This window comes from Myxocyprinus asiaticus, chromosome 21 (assembly GCF_019703515.2).
Source record: "Myxocyprinus asiaticus isolate MX2 ecotype Aquarium Trade chromosome 21, UBuf_Myxa_2, whole genome shotgun sequence".
Classification (NCBI taxonomy): Eukaryota; Metazoa; Chordata; class Actinopteri; order Cypriniformes; family Catostomidae; genus Myxocyprinus; species Myxocyprinus asiaticus.
This window is the reverse complement of record NC_059364.1, coordinates 32963390-32982940: the sequence shown is the minus strand read 5'-3', so window position 1 is coordinate 32982940 and position 19551 is coordinate 32963390. Positions and strand designations below refer to the sequence as shown.

At 38.7% G+C, this 19551-nt stretch overlaps 1 protein-coding gene across 1 annotated transcript in view; it reads left to right on the top strand.

The window, feature by feature from the left end:
- The window catches only part of LOC127412473 (storkhead-box protein 1-like), a 36863-nt gene extending 18173 nt beyond the window's left edge, over positions 1–18690 (top strand). The window contains exons 2-4 of the mRNA XM_051648864.1: positions 13522–13674; positions 15657–17982; positions 18226–18690. Coding sequence (XP_051504824.1) covers positions 13522–13674; positions 15657–17982; positions 18226–18379 — 2633 coding nt within the window. The 3' untranslated portion in view covers positions 18380–18690. The remainder of the gene's footprint in view (positions 1–13521; positions 13675–15656; positions 17983–18225) is intronic.
- Positions 18691–19551: the final 861 nt, after the last annotated feature.

Sequence of the window (19551 nt, the reverse complement as noted above, 5' to 3'; positions counted from 1 at the left end):
CGTTACTGGACAGTACGCTGTCAGAGCCAAAGCTTCGGATTTAGAGCAATTGACTTTGTATCCTGAGAACTTGGAAAAGGAATTAATAATACTGTGGAGGTAAGGCATAGATCTAGTAGGGTCAGAGACGAATAATAAAATATCATCTGCGTAAAGCAGAAGCTTATTTGCCACACCTCCCGCCACCACCCCTGGAAAATCCTCCTCCTTTCTTATCGCGGCTCCTAATGGTTCCAGGGCAAGACAGAACAATAATGGGGAAAGAGGGCAACCCTGCCGGTTGCCCCATCCAGAGTAAAATAATCTGAAATTAATCCATTTGTTTGTACTGCTGCTACAGGTTGTCTATTAAGTAACTTAATCCAACCAATAAACGTACTCCCAAACCCATACATTTCCAAAATATTAAGAAGATAATACCATTCTACCATATCAAACGCCTTTTCGGCATCAAGTGAGATGGCAGCGACCGGAGTCTGCTCATTCGCCACTGACCACATGATATTGATGAAACGCCTACTGTTATCAGAAGAGCTGCAGCCCAGAATAAACCCCACCTGATCTATATGTATAAGACATGTCATAACTTAATCGGTTAGCCAGAATTTTTGAAAATTTTTACATCTAGCTGGATCAGGGAAATTGGACGGTAACTCTTACACTCGATTGGATCTTTATCCTTTTTAAGAATCAGACTGATCCGGGCTTGTGTCATGGTTGGCGGAAGCTTTCCATTCTTTAATGATTCCGTATAAACTTCTAACAAAATTGGAGCCAGTTCTGTAACATAAGATCTCAAAAATTCAGCGGCAAAACCATCTGGCCCTGGAGCCTTGCCTGTAGGTAGGGCCTTAATTACCTCGTCAAGTTCCTCCAAGGTTATCTCAGAATCAAGAGAATTTGTTTGCTCAGTCGTCAATTTAGGGAGTTCTAATGGTTCCACAAAGTTTCTAATATCTTCATCAGTAGACGAAGACGTGGAACTATAAAGATCAAGATCAATATAAATGGCCGTAGGAAAAATTTCACCACCAGCAGATTTCACTGAGGAAATAGTAGAAAAAGACTCTCTCTGCTTTATATATCTAGCCAAAAGCTTCCCTGCTTTGTCCCCCGACTCAAAGTATGACTATCTTGCCCTGAATAACCAAAACTCCACTTTCCGTGACAAAATAGTATTATATCTGTATTTCAATCGGGTCAATTCTCTGAGGCCATCAGACCACATTTGGCGCTTCAGCTCTGCCTCGGCACTTTTAATATTCCCTTCCAACTCCACGAGTCCTCGTGTTTGGATTTTGTGATGAATGAGGCATACTGTATGATCCGACCCCTAAGAACCGCCTTAAGTGCCTCCCAAACCACGCCCACAGAAGATAATAAGGTCTCCATATAGACATTGATTTCAGTCTTTAACATTTGTTGGAAATCAGGATTTTGCAAAAGCGATACAATAAAGCGCCAGCTGTATGATTTCTTTTTCTCCGTATGTGGCTACACCTCTAAACTCACCAGGGCGTGATCTGAGACTAAGATGTTTCCAATTGAGGAATCCACAACAGATGAAATGAGGGACTTAGATATAAAAAAATCTATTCTAGAATAAATCTTATGGACTGATGAAAAGAATATATAGTCCCTACCAGATGGGTTCAAAAGGCGCCAAATATCTGCAAGACCAAGATTTTTACACATCCTGTGAAGCATCGGTGTTGCTCTAGGGGGCTTACACACTTTTGTTTCACTATGATCAAGGACTGAGTCCATCAAAAGATTAAAGTCTCCTCCCAATATTATATCATGAGGGGTGCCAGCGGCTTGCAACATCCCTTCAAGATCTATAAAAAAGCGTAGGTGCGTAAATATTAGCCTTTGCCCCTGAATTTCTGCTAAAACAATAATGGCTCTTCCTAATTTATCTTTAATCTGTTTGAGAGATCTGAATTGTAGATGTTTACTTATCAATGTAATGACTCCCCTGCTCTTACTTGAGCCAGCACTAAAGAAAACATGTCCACCCCATATCTTCCCAAATTTTTCAACTTCCTGCAGGGAAAGATGTGTTTCTTGAAGAAACACTATTTCATATTTCTTACATATTTCATGAAAAGAAATAACCTTCCTTCTTTTTATGGGGTGCCCCAACCCATTCACATTCCACGTGGAGAAAGATAACCCACTCATATTAACATCTGACATTTTGATATAATAGAAAAAATAAATTGTGTGTCAAAAACAAGATTATAAAGACCACATTCCAACATCCAACAATCAAACCTCGAACCCCCCCCCCCGAACCAAACAAACAGAAAAAGGAAAAACGTGTGCATTAACCCCGTGCACGACAGCGCTAACTGGCGTCCATTCCTCTAAACTCAAAAAGTCCATGTATGCCTACGAGAGTCCCCGTGATAACTTTGCCATCGGATTGCTCAAGTCCGGTGCTTCTGCACAAATCTTGTGAGGCAAAATTACATAACAGAGTATACTTTGTAAAACAAACCCCAGCCAATAGGCAGAATAAACACAAAGAACATGTAGATTCATTCACAGAACTGTCTCGAAGGTGTGTTCCTCCACAAAACAAATTCCAGCCGCTAGTGGAACCAGCACAAAAAAATAAAAAAATAAAATAAAATATAATAATAAAAAAATATAAAGCCGTTCAGTTTCCTTGGACAATCAAACGAGTGTTCAGTGAGCCGACTGTTCATGAGTGCAGCAGATGACTTAATCCTCCCAATGTCCTTCAAAAATACTCCACAAAACAAACTCCAGCCAATAGTAGGCATAAGCACAAAGAACGAGCATATTCATCCACAACTGTCCCGAAGGAGTGTTATTCCACTAAACAAACTCCAGCCGCTAGGCGGAACCAGCACAAAAAGAAACAAAACAGGCGTCCAGGTTCCTCGGACGGTCAAGAGTGTATTGAGCGAGTCAAATTCACTTGGAGGCCACATAAAAAAACTCACCATGACTTCCTCAGTCTGTCAACTTTATAAAAGATATAGCTTGTTGTGGACATATAGATATTTTGCAGCCATCCTTAGTATCCATTCTCTATCTGGCCGGGAACTTCAGTGTAAAAGCGATCTTCCGTCAATACAAAAGTTCCTTGAAGGAGTGTTATTCCACAAAACAAACTCCAGCTGCTAGGTGGAACCAGCACAAAAAGAAACAAAAATAGTGCCCAGCTTCCTCAGACAGCCAAGAGTAAGTACAGCAAGTTAATCCACGCTGGGGCCACATGAGAAACACCAAAAGGCTTACTCACTCCAATGTTTCTAAGAAGGACAGTGCTTGCTTGAGACATGTAAATACTTTGCAGCTATCCTTAGTCTTTATTCTCAGTTTGGCCGGAAACACCAGTGCAAAAGCGATCTTCCGTTGATGTAAGAGTTTCTTACATTCCTTGAATCAATCACATTTCTCTCTTGTCGAATTCGCAAAGTCCGGGAAAAAGAAAATGTTGTGATTCTTCCAAGAAAGCCTTCCTTTACTCCTCGCCTCGCGCAACACAAGATCTTTATCAGATGATCTAACAAATTTGGCCAGAATTGATCGGGGCCTGTCTCCCTCAGAGGAGCTGCGAGCCGGGACTTTGTGAGCTCGCTTGATTTCCAGTTTATGGCCTGTTATATCGAGCAGACTCGGGAAGAGCTTGTCTAGGAATTTCACCATATCTCTGCCTTCTTCATGCTCAGAAATTCCAACAATCCGGACATTATTTCGCTGGCTGCGGTTCTCAAGGTCTTCCAATTTTTCAAAAATGCATTCCAAATCTCCCTTGGTCGCTAGACGATTAGCAGCTAATTCCCTCTCTGGTGACTCCAGATAATCGATCCATTTCTCGACGTCCGACAATCTTGTAACCAACTCAGAGAATTTTGTTTCCATCGCCGTAATTGATCGACGTATTACAGCAAGATCCTCCAAGTCTGCAACAACTTTTGTCAGCATCACAGACATGTTTGCCAGTTGACGCTGGATTTCTCCCGCCGCACCGTCCAAACAGAGTCCCTGGTCTGTGGGCCTGTCAGAGGTTTCAGCTTGAGCACGTAAGTGTCTTTTAATATCTCCAGAGCCTAACCGATTATATAATAATATCTGGCTAACCGATTAAGTTATGACATCTCTTATACATATAGATCAGGTGGGGTTTATTCTGGGCTGCAGCTCTTCTGATAACATTAGGCGTTTCATTTTGAATTCTTTGCCATGTTGACTTCAAAGAACAAATATGTAGCAGGTTGTATCGAATCTCACCGGATTATAACACAAAAATAATTAAAAACTAGCAAAGTGTGCAGAGCTCGTTGTTTACACATTATGGCGTCACGTCACATCTGTGCATAGTTTTTCAAGGTTGCTGGCAGATAAGATATTCCAAGCATCTTGGAGAACTAGCCACAGTTCAATGTATTTAGGCTGTCTCAATTGCTTCTGTCTCTTCATGTCATCTCAGTCTGACTCAATGGTGTTGAGATTCGGGCTCTGTGGGGGCCACACCATCTGTTGCAGGATTCTTTGTTCTAAAATGTATATTTCCTATTGACACACTAAAGCTGAAGTTATAAATAAACATCTTAAGACAAATGTTTTTGTGAAACATCTAATGCGCCTAAGAGTTTAGCACAGTACTGTGTATTAATATATATACAGTATTTTGTTTATGTGCTCTTCCTTATGCAGGCCACATATCTTATTTGAATAAGTTTCAAATAGTCCCCAGTGTATTTTAGCCTTGAAATCCTAAGAGATGCTACCAATTGATAATGACCTTCTTTTGTGTGACCTGATACAACATGCCTTGTACAAAACATTACTCTCTGCATTATTCACATTATTCTTCTATCACTTCATTATTTTAATTGCTTTTTTGTTTCATTTGGAGTGCAATTTGAATTTAGAATTTTATTTTTGATTTAATTACATTTTCAATGCAAAATCATTAACACAAGAATATTCAATGATCTCTCAGCCCAGGGGTTGCCAATGTAATTGGATATTGCAAAATATATATATATATATATATATATATACCATGAAGGAGGGAACAAAACGAATTTATTCACACACATGATGTATGTTCCCGGATAACGAAATACCCGACGGGTAGAGAATGCACAGATGAAGTAGGTTCTTTGCCAGAGAGATGTTGAAAACTGTTGTAAAACCATCTTTCAAAAAGAACAACACACATTTTAATTGCACTCATTTTTTTTCCAGTCTCATTTGAATTTTTAGTTAAAATAAATAAAAAAAATTCTAAGTTTGAAATCAAGGTGTCTTGCTTTATTTTGTAGGCTTAACCCTAACCCTGCTTAAGGAAACTTACCCCATAGTACCACCTAGCGTCCAACCAGCGCTAATACCGGTGTTCGTCGTTTTTATGTTGAGTTTTTTCTGCGACCAACCGACCAAACAAAACTTGGTCGACCAAGACTCTTCTCATCGACTAACCTTTGGTCGACTATTAGGGGGCAGCCCTAAAGAATGGAAAGCTTCCACCAACCATGGCGCAAGCCCGGGTCAGTCTGATTCTTAAAAAGGACAAAGATCCAAGCGAGTGTAAGAGTTACCATCCAATTTCCCTGATCCAGCTAGACGTTAAAATATTGTCAAAAATTTTGGCTAACCGATTAAGTAAAGTTATGACGTCTCTTATACATATAGATCAGGTGGGGTTTATTCGGGGCCGTAGCTCTTCTGATAACACTAGGCGTTTCATCAATATCATGTGGTCAGTGGCGAATGATCAGACTCTGGTCACTGCCATCTCACTTGACACTGAAAAGGCATTGATGTGGTAGAATGTGATTATCTTTTTAAGAATGGAAATGTACAGGTTCAGGAATACTTTTATTGGTTGGATTAAGTTACTTTATAGACACCCTGAAGTGGCAGGACAAACGAATGGATTAATTTCAGATTATTTTACTCTGGATAGGGGCAACCGGCAGGGTTGCCCTCTTTCCCCATTATTGTTCTGTCTTGCCCTGGAACCATTAGCAGCCGCGATAAGAAAGGAGAAGGATTTTCCAGGGGTGGTGGCAGGAGGTGTGGCGCATAAGCTTTTGCTTTACGCAAATGATATTTTATTTTTCGTCTCCAACCCTACTAGATCTATGCCTTGCCTCCACAGAATTATTAATTCCTTTTCTAAGTTCTCGGGATACAGAGTTAATTGGTCTAAATCCGAAGCTTTGTTTCTGACAGCGTACTGCCTGGTAACGACTTTTCAGCTGGGTGCCTTCCAGTGGCCCAAACAGGGCATCAAGTATTTGGGTATTTTATTCCCTGCAAATTTGTGTGATGTAGTAAGAGTTAATTTTGACCCCTTACTAAAAAGGTTTTCAAGTGATGTTGGTAGATGGGCTTCATTACATTTATCGATGATTGAGAAGATTAATGTTATCAAAATGAATTGTATTCCAAAATTCAACTACCTGCTACAGTCTCTCCCTATAGATGTACCCCGCCCTTATTTCAAGCAATTTGATAGCATAGCGAAGTCCTTCATTTGGAAGGGTAAATGTGCCAGATTACATTTCAGTAAGTTGCATAGGCTGACTGACAAGGTGGGATAGGCCTACCCAAGATTTTGTTTTATTATTATGCATTCGGTCTCAGACATTTGGCTCATTGGTCGCTTCCACCTGAGACAGCCCCTCCCAGGTTTTGTATTGAACAGGAAGTTCTTATATTGCCATTGCAAAGCCTTTCCATCAAACTAATCAGAGAAGTTAAGTTACACCCCGTTATCTCGCATTTGCACTCGGTATGGACAAAAGTGTACAGCGTGTTTAATTCAGACATTTATCATTTATTTAAATGTTGCCTCGAGCATATGGCTGAACCCAAAATTATGTATTAATAAGTCCCCTTTCTGCTGGTCAGAGTGGATCGTGAGGGAGGTTAATACACTCAGTGACCTATATGAGAGTGGAGTGTTGAGATCCTTTGAAAATTTGGTTCATCAATTTGGGATTCCCAGATCTCAGTTCTTTAGGTATTTACAGCTGCGCCAGCTGCTCTGTACTATTTTGGGGAGTAGCATACAGTCATATATATATATGTGTGTGTGTGTGTGTGTGTGTATATATGTGTTACTATGAATGCAAATTTTAATACAGTGAAAAAGACACTATTTTAGCATAACATAAATATATATAAATAAATAAAAATTTCCAACATTCTTTTGAATGTACATGTACTAAAATAAAATATTTGATGCCATGAGTGTACCTTCATTTACTATTACTATTATTTTGAATGGCCATGGAAAATGAAGCAATGTGATAACAATTTTACCTGGTTGCAAAAAGTAGTTAATTTACCTGATGAACTTTCACCTTTTGCTGACACTTTATGCTTCACAGAGCTAATGTGTGCTTCTAAATCACTTGCACCTTTATTAGCAATTGACACATAAGTGCCAGCTTTACATGTCATACATTCTGCTTTCCACTTATCTCGACCTGGATGAAAGCATGGGAATTTTTTGTGCAAATCTTCTGTAAATTTGCACTTTTGTTTAGGGATTTGTTTCCACTTAGCTGTCATTTGCTTCTAATGTCAAGCAACTGTTTGATACTGAACACAACAGCGATTTGCGCATTCACGGAAAGATTGACAGGCAGGAATTTGGGCAATAGTTGCTGCAAGCCTCTTATAACTGACCAATTGGTGTGCGAGAGGGTGGGATTTACAAAGAGGGGTTAAAGCAATGCAAATATGTGTGTACACACAATGAAGTATTAGACCAGATGCACATCATAATGCAACTAAAGCCGAATCCCGGACATTTTCGCAAATTTATAAATCCCGGCCGGACGCTTTTTTAAGGTCCGAAAAAGAGGACATGTCCGGGAAAAAAGGACGTATGGTCACCCAAGGATAATGGGTAAAAATCTACTTGTGTTGATCAGTTTTTTTTATACCATTAATGATTTTACCCCTATAAACGCCAGTTATTGAGTGAATTCAGCCACAGCTATAAACACGGTACATTTCATAAATAATTGAGAAAAAAAATAAAATACTTGAAATTCAGACTGTTCAGACTAAAATACATTTCCAAACATCTGATTTTATTTGGATTTCAAACCACATATGGATGTTATTTGGATCGGGTTTGTAAAAATTCAGATTTCATGTGTTTTTTTGCTGTTCAGAGTTCAGACTACAGACAACTAAACAAATATGAATCAGAAACACCAAAATGTATATGTGTGTGATATATATATATATATATATATATATATATATATATATATATATATATATATATATATATATATATATATATATATACAGTATTGATACATTTGAATTGTAGATGTTTACTTAACAGTGTAATGACTCCCCTGCTCTTACTCAAGCCAGCACTATAAAAAAATATTCCCATCCCATAACTTCCCCAAATTTTCAGCTTCCTGCAGAGAAATGTGTGTTTCTTGAAGAAACACTATATCATATTTCTTATGCTTAAGAAGAGAAATAATCTTCCTTCTTTTTATGGGGTGCCCCAACCCATTCACATTTCACGTGGAGAGAGACAATCCACTCATATTAACATCTGACATTTTGACATATAAGAAAAAATAGATTGTGTGTCAAAAACAAAATTGTAAAGACCACATTCCAACATTAGTGCAACGTGAGTACAAAAAGATGACTTACTTCTCCATTGACTTTATGAAGGACATCGCTTGCTGTGGGCATGTGAATGTTTTACGGCCATCCTTAGCATCTATTCTCAATTTGGCCAGGAATAACAATGTAAAAGCGACCTTACATTGAAGTAAATGTTTCTTGCATTCCTTGAATCGATCATGTTTATCTCTTGTAGAATTCGTAAAGTCTGGGAACAAGAAAATGCTGTGGTTCTTCCAAGAAAGCCTTCCTTTACTCCTCGCCTCACGTACCACAAGATCTTTATCGGATGATCTCAGAAATTTGGCCAGAATTGATCGGGGCCTGCCTCCCTCCATGGATTACCGAACGGGAACCCAGTGAGCTTGCTCGAGTTCCAGTTTATGGCCTGCTATGTTGAGCAGATTTGGAAAGATTCAGTTTCCTTGAACCATGAACTTAAAAAGTTACATTTTATGAGATACTTGTCCTCTTGACCTTGCCCTTGGTCTCTCAGCAAAGACCACTTCACCACAAATGTGTCCAAATAACTGGGAATTCAAAACCTGCAATGTAGTGTTGTACCATATGTCAGAGACATTGCTTGGTCAAAATCAGTTTAACCACAGACAACCCCTATAGAATGCAGGACCTTTTCTAGTGTTGAGATGTATTTTCAATGGCATGTTTGTATTTTAAACTTTAAAAACATTGGAAGCATTTTAAACTTAAAGAATCAATTTTCATTTCTCTTTATTCTATTAGACAAACCATATTAGTAGTTGTATTTAGCTCAAAATTCTGGACAAAAGTGTTAAAGCACTAGTATATTCTATTAGTTCACAATTTAATAAACAATGTAAGCATATACTTTAAGCGGATTTAGCACTATTTATTTATGTATGACAGCATGGATGTGTCAAAAAACATGTCATTTCAGCCACCCATATATCACAGAATTCCTCAGAGGAAGAAAGTTGCCTTTAGGGGTTTAAACAACATGTGTGGCATTATCAGGTTACATTTTATTAGCTCTCTATTTCCCACCTCCTTTAGAGGGATCACAGCCCAGTGTGGGTTTTTGTTGTTTCAGCCACTCAAGATGGTTCAGAAAGCACAGTAAGGGTAATGGTTATAGCTGTGACGAGGAATGAACCTTACCACATTAAAATATTGTATTTATTAGAACAAGGACATGCATCACTGAAGAGCTACTTATGTGTGTGTGTATTTCTTAAATCAACACTGCACTTGCACATTAATTATCTTTGTGGTTTCCTTCTGTGAAGTTTTGATGCCCACAAATGACCAGGTAGTTTTTAGCATGGACCGAAGTGAACTGTGTTTTGCCTGCTATCCCCCCCCCCACCCCAAACATCTGTGTTACAACAGGAATCAAAACTATAATTAAGCTGTTTTGGTTAATCTGTCGCCTGCCTTACATTTAGCCTTTGTAGTTCAAAAAGCCACATGTTTCTTTCTTTTTTTGTAAAATTTCTATAACAACTGTTTTCTGAGCCTTTCTAAAAACATGAAATTACAAGGTAGATGGATGATGAAGCAATTCACGATGATGTTTAAAAAGAAATACCTTTACTGTACATGCACTAACAATAAAAATATCAAAACATATGAGTTTTTCATATGAAGTAATTTTGGAAATCTTGCAAATAAGCAACATAGATTAAGAATACAGATATTTCAATATTTTGTGGGTCTGGCAAAGTATCAAGCATTGTTTATATAGTCCCATTGCAACTTGGAAAAAGGGCTTGTATGAAAAGGGCCAGCTTTTATTTCCATAGAGACAACCAATCAACAAAAAGAATCGCAAAATGAAACAATACAGGCATCACATTTTTGCTAGCCTCCTATCCCACACTTTATTTTAAGAAAGAAAACATTAATAAACAAATTTGGTTACTCATTCCATATTTATTTTTGCAAGACAAATGACTGATATACTGTATGTCAATAACCTTTAACATTATTTCCTCATCTCCTTCCAAACCCCAGTGTTTTCTTTCTTCTGAAGTTTTTTTCCTATTAAATCATGGTTAGGTTTAGGGTTTGGGTAAGGGGTTAGACTATGTTTAGGTAAAAAAATAATAACATTGTTCCTTGGTTTATTTTTCTCTATGGGAGTAAAAGTTGTACATTTTTGATAGAACCAACGTGTTTGAACCAATGATTTCTTACGATTTTGCCATCTTGTAATATTATTTCAACTTGTCATGAGATCTGGTTGGAATCACTGGTTTAAGGTAAACCCTAACAACTGTTAGATGTGCTGTAATATTCTCTTATTCATTGTTTTGGTCTTTGCAACTTGGTTTTTCATATACATGCATGTTTTTGCATGTTTAGTGATTTAATGACTCTGCTTGATAAGTTCAGTTTTATGTAAGTGGCCTGCTATAACCAATGCTCACTAAATGGCCATATCTGTAGGGTAATGTGATAAGGAAAAATTGGGTTTTCTGAGGTGCCAAGAGTACGTGCACTACAACCATGTGATTTCCATGTCTTCTTTGCTCAGATTTCTTTCTTAACCTCTTGTGCTTAAATGTTACCCGAAATTGTTTTCATATTCCTTTGTAATTTGTAAATCAAGAGTTGCACTTTGTCCTAGCCCCTTTCTCACCTTCCTTGCCACTATTTGCAATGTGACCACAGTATGCCATTGCCAGTGGTTGCTACGGTAAGGTATTCTTGTGACAAAGGTCTTAATGTTGTCAGAACAGCCTCATGATACAATGGGCCCAGAGTGTTTGGAGAGAGGAAGGCTTCATGTGTCCTTGGTAACAACCAAATGCTCTAGCCAGTTAAATTAAAGCTGGAACTCTCAATTGTTGTGCAAAACGTTTCCCACTTTCTCTCTGGAAGGACTCTGTTTGAAGCAAACTTATCCTAAAAACATTTTTGTTGTTAAGTTTAATATGTTTGCTTGCACCATTTCAGTAAATTAAATGCATTTTAACAGTAATAAACACCTTCCCTGTTGCAGCCTTAAAGTCCCAAGGACAAAGTAAGGATGTGTTTGTGTCACTTTTGACCACTTCCTGAAAAATAAAGGAAGACAAGAATGGATTTATCTAGTTTATGCATCAGTCTTTCCTCTTGTTTGACCTCTTAGACTGCATGTGGCCAGAGACCTATGAAAGGATGTTTTCCTGTCTGAGACCTCAGCTGGGATGTTTTTCCCATGGAAAACAGTGTCAGAAGTTGAAAACAAGAAGAAAAGAAAGCATGTTTCTGCATACCATTATCTCTGAGCATTCTATTACAACAAAAGAGAATGGATTAGTTGCTAAGCGCACAGGGAGTCACACATTTAATGGGAACTATAGAAAATGAATGCAAAAATGGCAAACCTGAGAACAGGAGTGGCTTTTTGTAAAATGTGTGTGATAAGACTTGGAGACGATATGAAGACCATCCCTCTTTCATTCACTTTACTTATATAAACCTAGTAATATATGTAAGGGATAATGTACAGTCAGCTGGTTATTATCGCAAAATAAACCCAGACAGCGCAGAGGGGTCTTGTAATAAATGGACATGAAACATTGATATGAGTTGAAATCATTTTATTAGCTTACTTGGAGATCGCAGATTAATCAGAGAGGTAGGAAAGATGACTGGCAATACCTAGATAACTGATTTTATTTGAATGGTTTTTACTCCATTGACCAATCAGAATCGAGTATTTCAGAGAGCTGTGTAGTAATAAGAATATATTTTCTAGCTTGCAGTGATTTTAAGTGTTTAAGATTTCTTGGGAAATCTGGTGACACTTCTACCAAACACTGGGAATTGACTTAAGTGGTCCAAGTGTATGAGGGCCACTAATGTTTACATTATTTGAAGGAAATGGCATTTTCATTTGAACCTGTGGACTGCTAAAAAAAGTACACATAAACAAGCCCCCAGCATAATGAGCTGGCAAACAAATGAAAATCTGAAGCAAAGACCCCACTGCATTCATTGACTTACACACTGTATGCTAAGTTTAGTCTTGACTGTTTCTTCACCTGTGCATTGTAGTTTGCTATATTACCACATTTTGTTTTATTATGTCATGCTTAAGTGTGCTGTATGCAAAGTGCAAAGCTGAATCAATAAAAAAAGTGAGTTTGGCCCTGGGGATCCTTTCAAACATTAGTTACAGATGAACTATGGTGGGAGCCTTATCTGGGCTTTGGTAAATTAATCAACAACAGAGTGTAAAGTAAGAGCCCTAGATTTAATGTAGCCATCTCTAGTTAATCATCAAGACTTTGCAAGCTTGTGTTACTATGGTCTGTGGCTCTGTCAATGGTAGCAAGACACAGAAAATTCTACAATGTCTTTAACCACATACAGTATAAATGAAGAAACCCCTCTGTTTTAAACACTGGTTAAAACAGAAAGGTGTGATTGTTTCAAACAGCAATGAATGTGCACAGTCCCTAGCTTGGACAATGTAATTTTCTGGTATGCTTGATTTGTAATAGAAATATTCCCTGTCTTTAGAAGGATCAAATGAAATTCCTTGAGCAAATTTACAGTGGTTCTTTATCCTTGTATGTATTTGGGATTCAACTGCAGATTTTTTGTCTTTGTAAGCTGGTTGAAATACTCTACCTGTAATTTAGCTGCTTAGTTTAAAACATTCCACCTCACTTCTGACTGAACAAACACTGTCGTCTTTGAATTTTGTTGTTTTCCTTTCAAGACATCACTATCATAGCTTTATGGGACATTTTTATATGCTTTCTATTAGTTTTGTTTGATATTTTCACCCACTCTTTCTTTCCCATCCAAACCTATTTTGTGCACAAATGTAGTTTACTGGAGTGAGAAATTATAGTGACCCCCAAATTACCTTTTTTTCTACAGGTGATCTGTCTCCAGTGCAGATGTCACCAATCTCCCAGTCTCAGTTCATCCCACTGTCTGAAATATTGTGCTCTGTTATATCAGACATGAATGCTGCCCATGTGGTAGTAAACCAGGAAGCACTGATCAACCACATGATGAAAGCACACCCAGGTAACTGTGTTTTACCTGTATCACATATTGGCCCCCTTTACACCTGGCATTAAATGGATAGTTCACCAAAAAAACTTTAATTCACTCATTATTCACTCCCCCTTGTTGTTCTAAACCAATATGACTTACTTTCTTTTTTGGTACACAAAGGGAGAAATTAAAAAAAATAATAATTCTGCTCAGTAATGTCATACAATGGCAGTGGTTGGTGACCACCTCTTCAAGCTTCAAAAGGATGCAAAAGTATAAATCAGAAATTTTAAAAATTACTCAGTGTGACTCGTGCCTGGTTCTAAAGGCATAAGATAAGGTTTGGTGAGAAACAAACTGAAATCTAACGTATTATTTAGTGAAAACCTTGACCGACCATTGATCTCTCTCGAAAATCAAACTTGGAGAGATTGAAGAGCCGCACATACAGAAACAAGCCAAAGTCAGACAGAGAGTACATGAGACCACAGTTTTTTGAATATTTAGCTTACTGACAGTGAACTGGAAGAATTGGTGTGAAAGGCAGAGGTAGCTGATACTGTCCCGTCTCCACCATTCTGAACTGGTGTATGTCTGACAAGAGCAAGAACTCAGTAGGTGTGACATTCACACACAAAATTAAGTTGTTTTTGGCCAGATAGTGAGATATACTGTTATGACAAAGATTTTGGACCAGTGCCAGATAACAGCAGACAGGGCTGCATGGAGCAATGTCGCAAATAGAAGCCAAGTGATCTACAGAATGTCCTGTTGCTCGTCGTGGCTGGTTAGGACAAAAGCTGTAATTAAGAGAAAATAAAAAAAAGTCATGGTGTGACTGTATCTGCATTCAGCCTCCTCAAGCCTCCTCCATCTCTCTCAGTTTGATTTCTGAGTACTCCGGTTCATACAAATAAGGCTGGTCATAGAAATGCATCTATTCGTCGACTTCAAGCACTACAGACGTGCTTTGTAAGTTCGGTTCTCTGGTTTGTGTGCAGCTGTGTTGTGTATTCTGTTGTTAATACTGTATCGCTAGAGGTACGGTTGAAGCGAAACAAAGTGTTTTCTCGCTTAAACAACCCATCTCGCGAGCGGGGGCTGCGTATTCTTCTGCTCTTGTGCACTTAAATGAACACGAAGCAACTGTCGGCCAAGATTTCCACTAAATAGTAAATTGGATTTCTTTTTCTTAATATGCCTTCATAACAAGGCAAGTGTCACATTAAATAATTTATTAGACATCTGATTTATACTTTTGAAGCTAGAAGAGATGATTACCATTCACTGCCATTGTATGACATCACTGAACTGAACATTTTCTCAAACTTTCTCCCTTTGAGGAACAAAAAAGAGAGAAAAAAGAAAGGCATACTGGTTTAGAACAACACAAGGATGAGTAAATAATTCATGAATTTTCATTTTTGGGTGAACTATCCCTTTAACATGCATTTCATATCTGGACACTTGCTGGATTGCAGTTGCACCTTGCAGTCAAATGAGTTTCCACTCACTCATTCACAAGTGTAAAATGGAAAAAGCTTGCATATTACATTAGAGGCTGCGGTAACTAAAAATAATTTAGTGAATTTTAAAAACATTGATGGATAATTCAAATGCCACCAAAGCTAAACTTCAGGCCACAAAAGCAAATTTAATGATATCTGGCATTAAACAGTGTTATCTGGATAACAAAAACACATTTGCATTTACACCTTCTTTGAATGTAGTCATAATCTGTCCCTGACTATCTTAGAATGTAGTTTCAGAGATCCGATCACAATGAATCTTGGGTACATTTACAGCTGTCATTTAATGTGGTCAAATGCTTTCAGATAATGATCCCATCATCGAAAATGCATTTTAATCACAGGTGTAAATTGGGCCATTGTGCCTACTTATGCTTTTGGAAAAACCTTTTATTATGTAAATATATCAAGCCACACTGCTTCATAACACTTCAGTACATTGCTGTACTGCTAAATTGAGACCAATATCCCTATTTGTTTCAGGAATGACCATTCCCACTCAAGATATCTTGTACAATGCTCTGGGAACTCTTATTAAGGAGAGGAAGATCTATCACACTGGCGAGGGCTACTTTGTCGTCACTCCTCAAACATACTTCATCACCAACAACATGGTGAACGAGAGGAATTGGTGGAGTACTGGTGACAATGACCTGCCATCACCACCTCCCATCACGTACTTGGTGAGCAACGAGAGTTGCATGGAGACCTCCACTGATGTGCCTGTTATGGCCCACTGTAGATCTTGCAGCTGCTTCACCCCTCCGTCCAATGTACCGCCGTCTGTCCAGGACCATGAATCCATTAACATTAGTGAGTGCACTGGTAAAAGTCTCAAGTGGCCGAGAGAACACAAGCCCTCTGTTCAGCACCAGTCCACCTCTACAGCAGCAGACTACCAGGCCAGTGAGATCAGCAAATCCACCACCACCAGCCGCAAGGACAAGGAGAAAGCTGGCCGCAAATTTGGGCTTAACCTATTTCGACGAAACACAGGGAAGAAAGAGAACAAGCTCAAGAAAGAATATGCCACATACTCTGGGCAGTTCCCGCCTGAGGAATGGCCGGTCAGGGATGAGGATGACCTGAATAACCTCCCTAGGGATCTAGAACATGCCATCATCAAACGGATCAACCCAGAGCTGACTGTGGACAATCTAGTAAGACACACGGTTCTAATGAAGAAGCTTGAAGGTAAAGCTGAGAAAGGCACAGAGAAAGATGTGGACAGGGGCATTTCCACCGAAGCCCTTGTATCTAAGCAGAGGCACAATCACTCAAAGGTTGGGGGCAAGAAATCTGTCCCTAGAGCTACTTGCAGCAAGAAAAGAGGCCCTTCATCCAAAGAGAAACAATGGGCAAAGAGCAAGACTCTGCCTTGTGTTGAAAATGTAGAGGCAGATGATCTCATTCTGTCTCGCCTCAGACCAGAATTAGGTTTGGATGAACCTGACAACCAAGAAGAATGTACCATTCTGAATTCAAAATGTGTCTACAAGAAACGAATAGAGAACCCATTTCTGGGTTTACCAGGAAGAGACATGGAACCAAACATCATCCATAAAGAACAGAGGAGAGAAGCCAAGAATCCTATCACCAGACGTCGTGAAAGAACAGGTCATAGGTCAAAGTCCTGGGATCCTCACAGGGCCAAAGCAATCGCTGATAGTGCGGAGAAATCTCACATGTTGATGGACACACCCTGCGAACATCTCCATGAAAGAGCACTGACTGTGGATTCCACCCTGGATGCTAAACCAATAAAAGAGCTTTGTGGAGATTACAGCTCTGTCTACCCTGATACCAGCACATTGAGGATAGATGACAAAATTAAGCTAAGAGAGAATAAAGTCAGAAGCAAAGAGATTAGAAATGTCAGAGTAAAGGAAATTAAACATAATGCTCTTCAGGATGGAGATTTAAGAAATGTTTCTGACCAAAAGAACATTGTAGATCATCCCACCCCTTCATGTGACGCAACAGAAGTACCCCTCTCATGGCCAAAACCTACAATTCAGCGTAGACTTTCCCTTCATATATTAAAGAGTAAAGAAGAATCTCATCACCGTCCTGATCTGTTGTCCTCACACCTGCAAGCTGGCGACATGACAAGCAGCCAGCAACTATCAGATGGTCAGACCTTACACAGAAACACAAGCCAGACTGAGAGCGAGGTGTACACTGATGATGATCATGGCATCTATCAGAAGCTAGAGGAGGACGAGCATGGCTGTAGCTCCCTGTGCCTGAATGAGGAGTGTGTGCTTGACTGTGAGCTATCACAAACTAGTATAGCTCGCTGCCGTGAGCCTGTCTGTCTGGATGGAGACTGGGATGGCAATTTCATCGAAGAACATGCATTCACCACTCATCCCGAACCCACCAGAACCACACAAAGACAGCATGAATATAGGTGGCAGTCTTCTGATCGCCAGTCTTTGCCTCTACTTCAGAAAGGTGCCAGCCCCAGACAAGAAGCCCAGGGTCTGGGGAAAAGACTACATAAAACCAGTCTTGGAGATGTTGAACCCACTGAGGCCCTGGAAAACAGCATTTTTGACTACTGTCAAACAAGTGAAGTGGAGTCAGATGCTGAGACCTTACACAAGTCTGCAGATGAAGCTGATGGCAAATCCAGTCACTGGATATGTCACCCTAAATTAAAGGACTGCCACCAGAACACATTAAAGACATCAGAGGATGCTGGCAACATCCACAATGCAAGTATAAATGACCATGCAGGTGCCTGCGCAGGAGAAACCGCAGAGAGTCAAAGTAACACAGCAGATAGTGGGATTGACTCTCCAAGGTTAGTTAATGGTGGTAATGTTTTGAGGTAATGTTTGACATATTTGCTTGTTTCAATAAAATGTAATGTCACTGTAATTGAAAGATCTACTGAGGTATTCATACCGCAATCAACTTCACCTTACTAGTACTTATTAAAGTTTATGATTGTGTGTATTTAAACACTTATTTGCATTTGGAGTTTGATATCTGAAGGTTTGACTGATGATTTCATCATCTTCATCTTTTTACTCATTATTTGCAGGACACATATTAGTTTAAACTCCAGTAACTCAGCCATACTTAAAGGACTGAAGCATCGTGGTTTCCTGCAGAACCTTGAAAAACTCCACTCCACGAGTAACAGCATTCATCCTCCGAGCTCCCTGCTCAAACTTACACCAGTCATGAATGTTTAAACAAATAAAAAAAATAGCTCTGCATCTGGGCACAGTTAGATAATGTAAAAAATGTATATAATTCCCTCAAACAAATGTAAATATATTTCCTCAAAAATACTAAAAATAAATTTAGGTAGCTTTTTATATGCTTACATTACAGTTTTATATTTTAACTGATTCTGATTTTTTTTGTACATTGGTCCTTGGGTGTTTAGAGAGAAAATCTGAACATTACAGGGGAGTAACTGTTTAAATTGCTTCTCTACATGATCTTTTAGATGTACAGTATGTGCAGATGATAGGTAATTTGCAGAAATAAAGTATTCTTAAAACAATGCCTTCATAATTTTTGTCTCCATGTTTTGGCTGAAGGTTATTTGAACAAATAATCTTTGAAGGGGGTTCAAAAAGGGTCAAAATGAAATATGTTATGCAGAGGAACAAACATAGCCTTATAAAAATAACTTGATAAAATAAAATAATCAATTCCAGTATTACTCATAAAACTGTGATGCACATTTACATAGCGTTGTACATAAATCTGTCAGTAACAGAAGATGAATCTGAAGATGAATGTCATTATCTTTTATTGAAGGAATGACATGACCACAATGTAATGCAAAGTTGTAAATGGTTTTCCCAAAAAATGGTCTCCCAAATCCCATAACTCTTAAAGGAACAGTTCACACAAAAATGAAAATTCTTTCATTCTTTACTCACCTTATGCCATCTTAAACTCATATAACTTTCTTTCTTCTGCAGAACACAACGATTTTTTTGATGGTGATAATATGTTTATATCCATACAATGCAAGTCAATGTGATCCAACACTTTCAAGCTCAAAAAGGTCCTCTGTGCAATGTGTCAAGGGCGAGGAAGTGTAATCAAGTTTCAAACAATGATCGCACCAAGGAGACTGCAGATGTCAAGATTTATATTGAGAACGGAGTTACATCTTGGTCTTTTTCTCACTTAAAACCGATCGCATCTTCAGAAGACATGGATCAAACCACTCAAATTTTATGGATTACCTTTATGCTGCCTTTATGTCCTTTTTGGAGCTTGAAAGTGCTGGACACCATTGACTTGCATTGTATGGACAAAGACACCACATATCTCCATCAAAATATATTTGTTTGTGTTTTGCAAAAGAAAGTTATTAAGAGTTTGAGATGGCATAAAGGTGAGT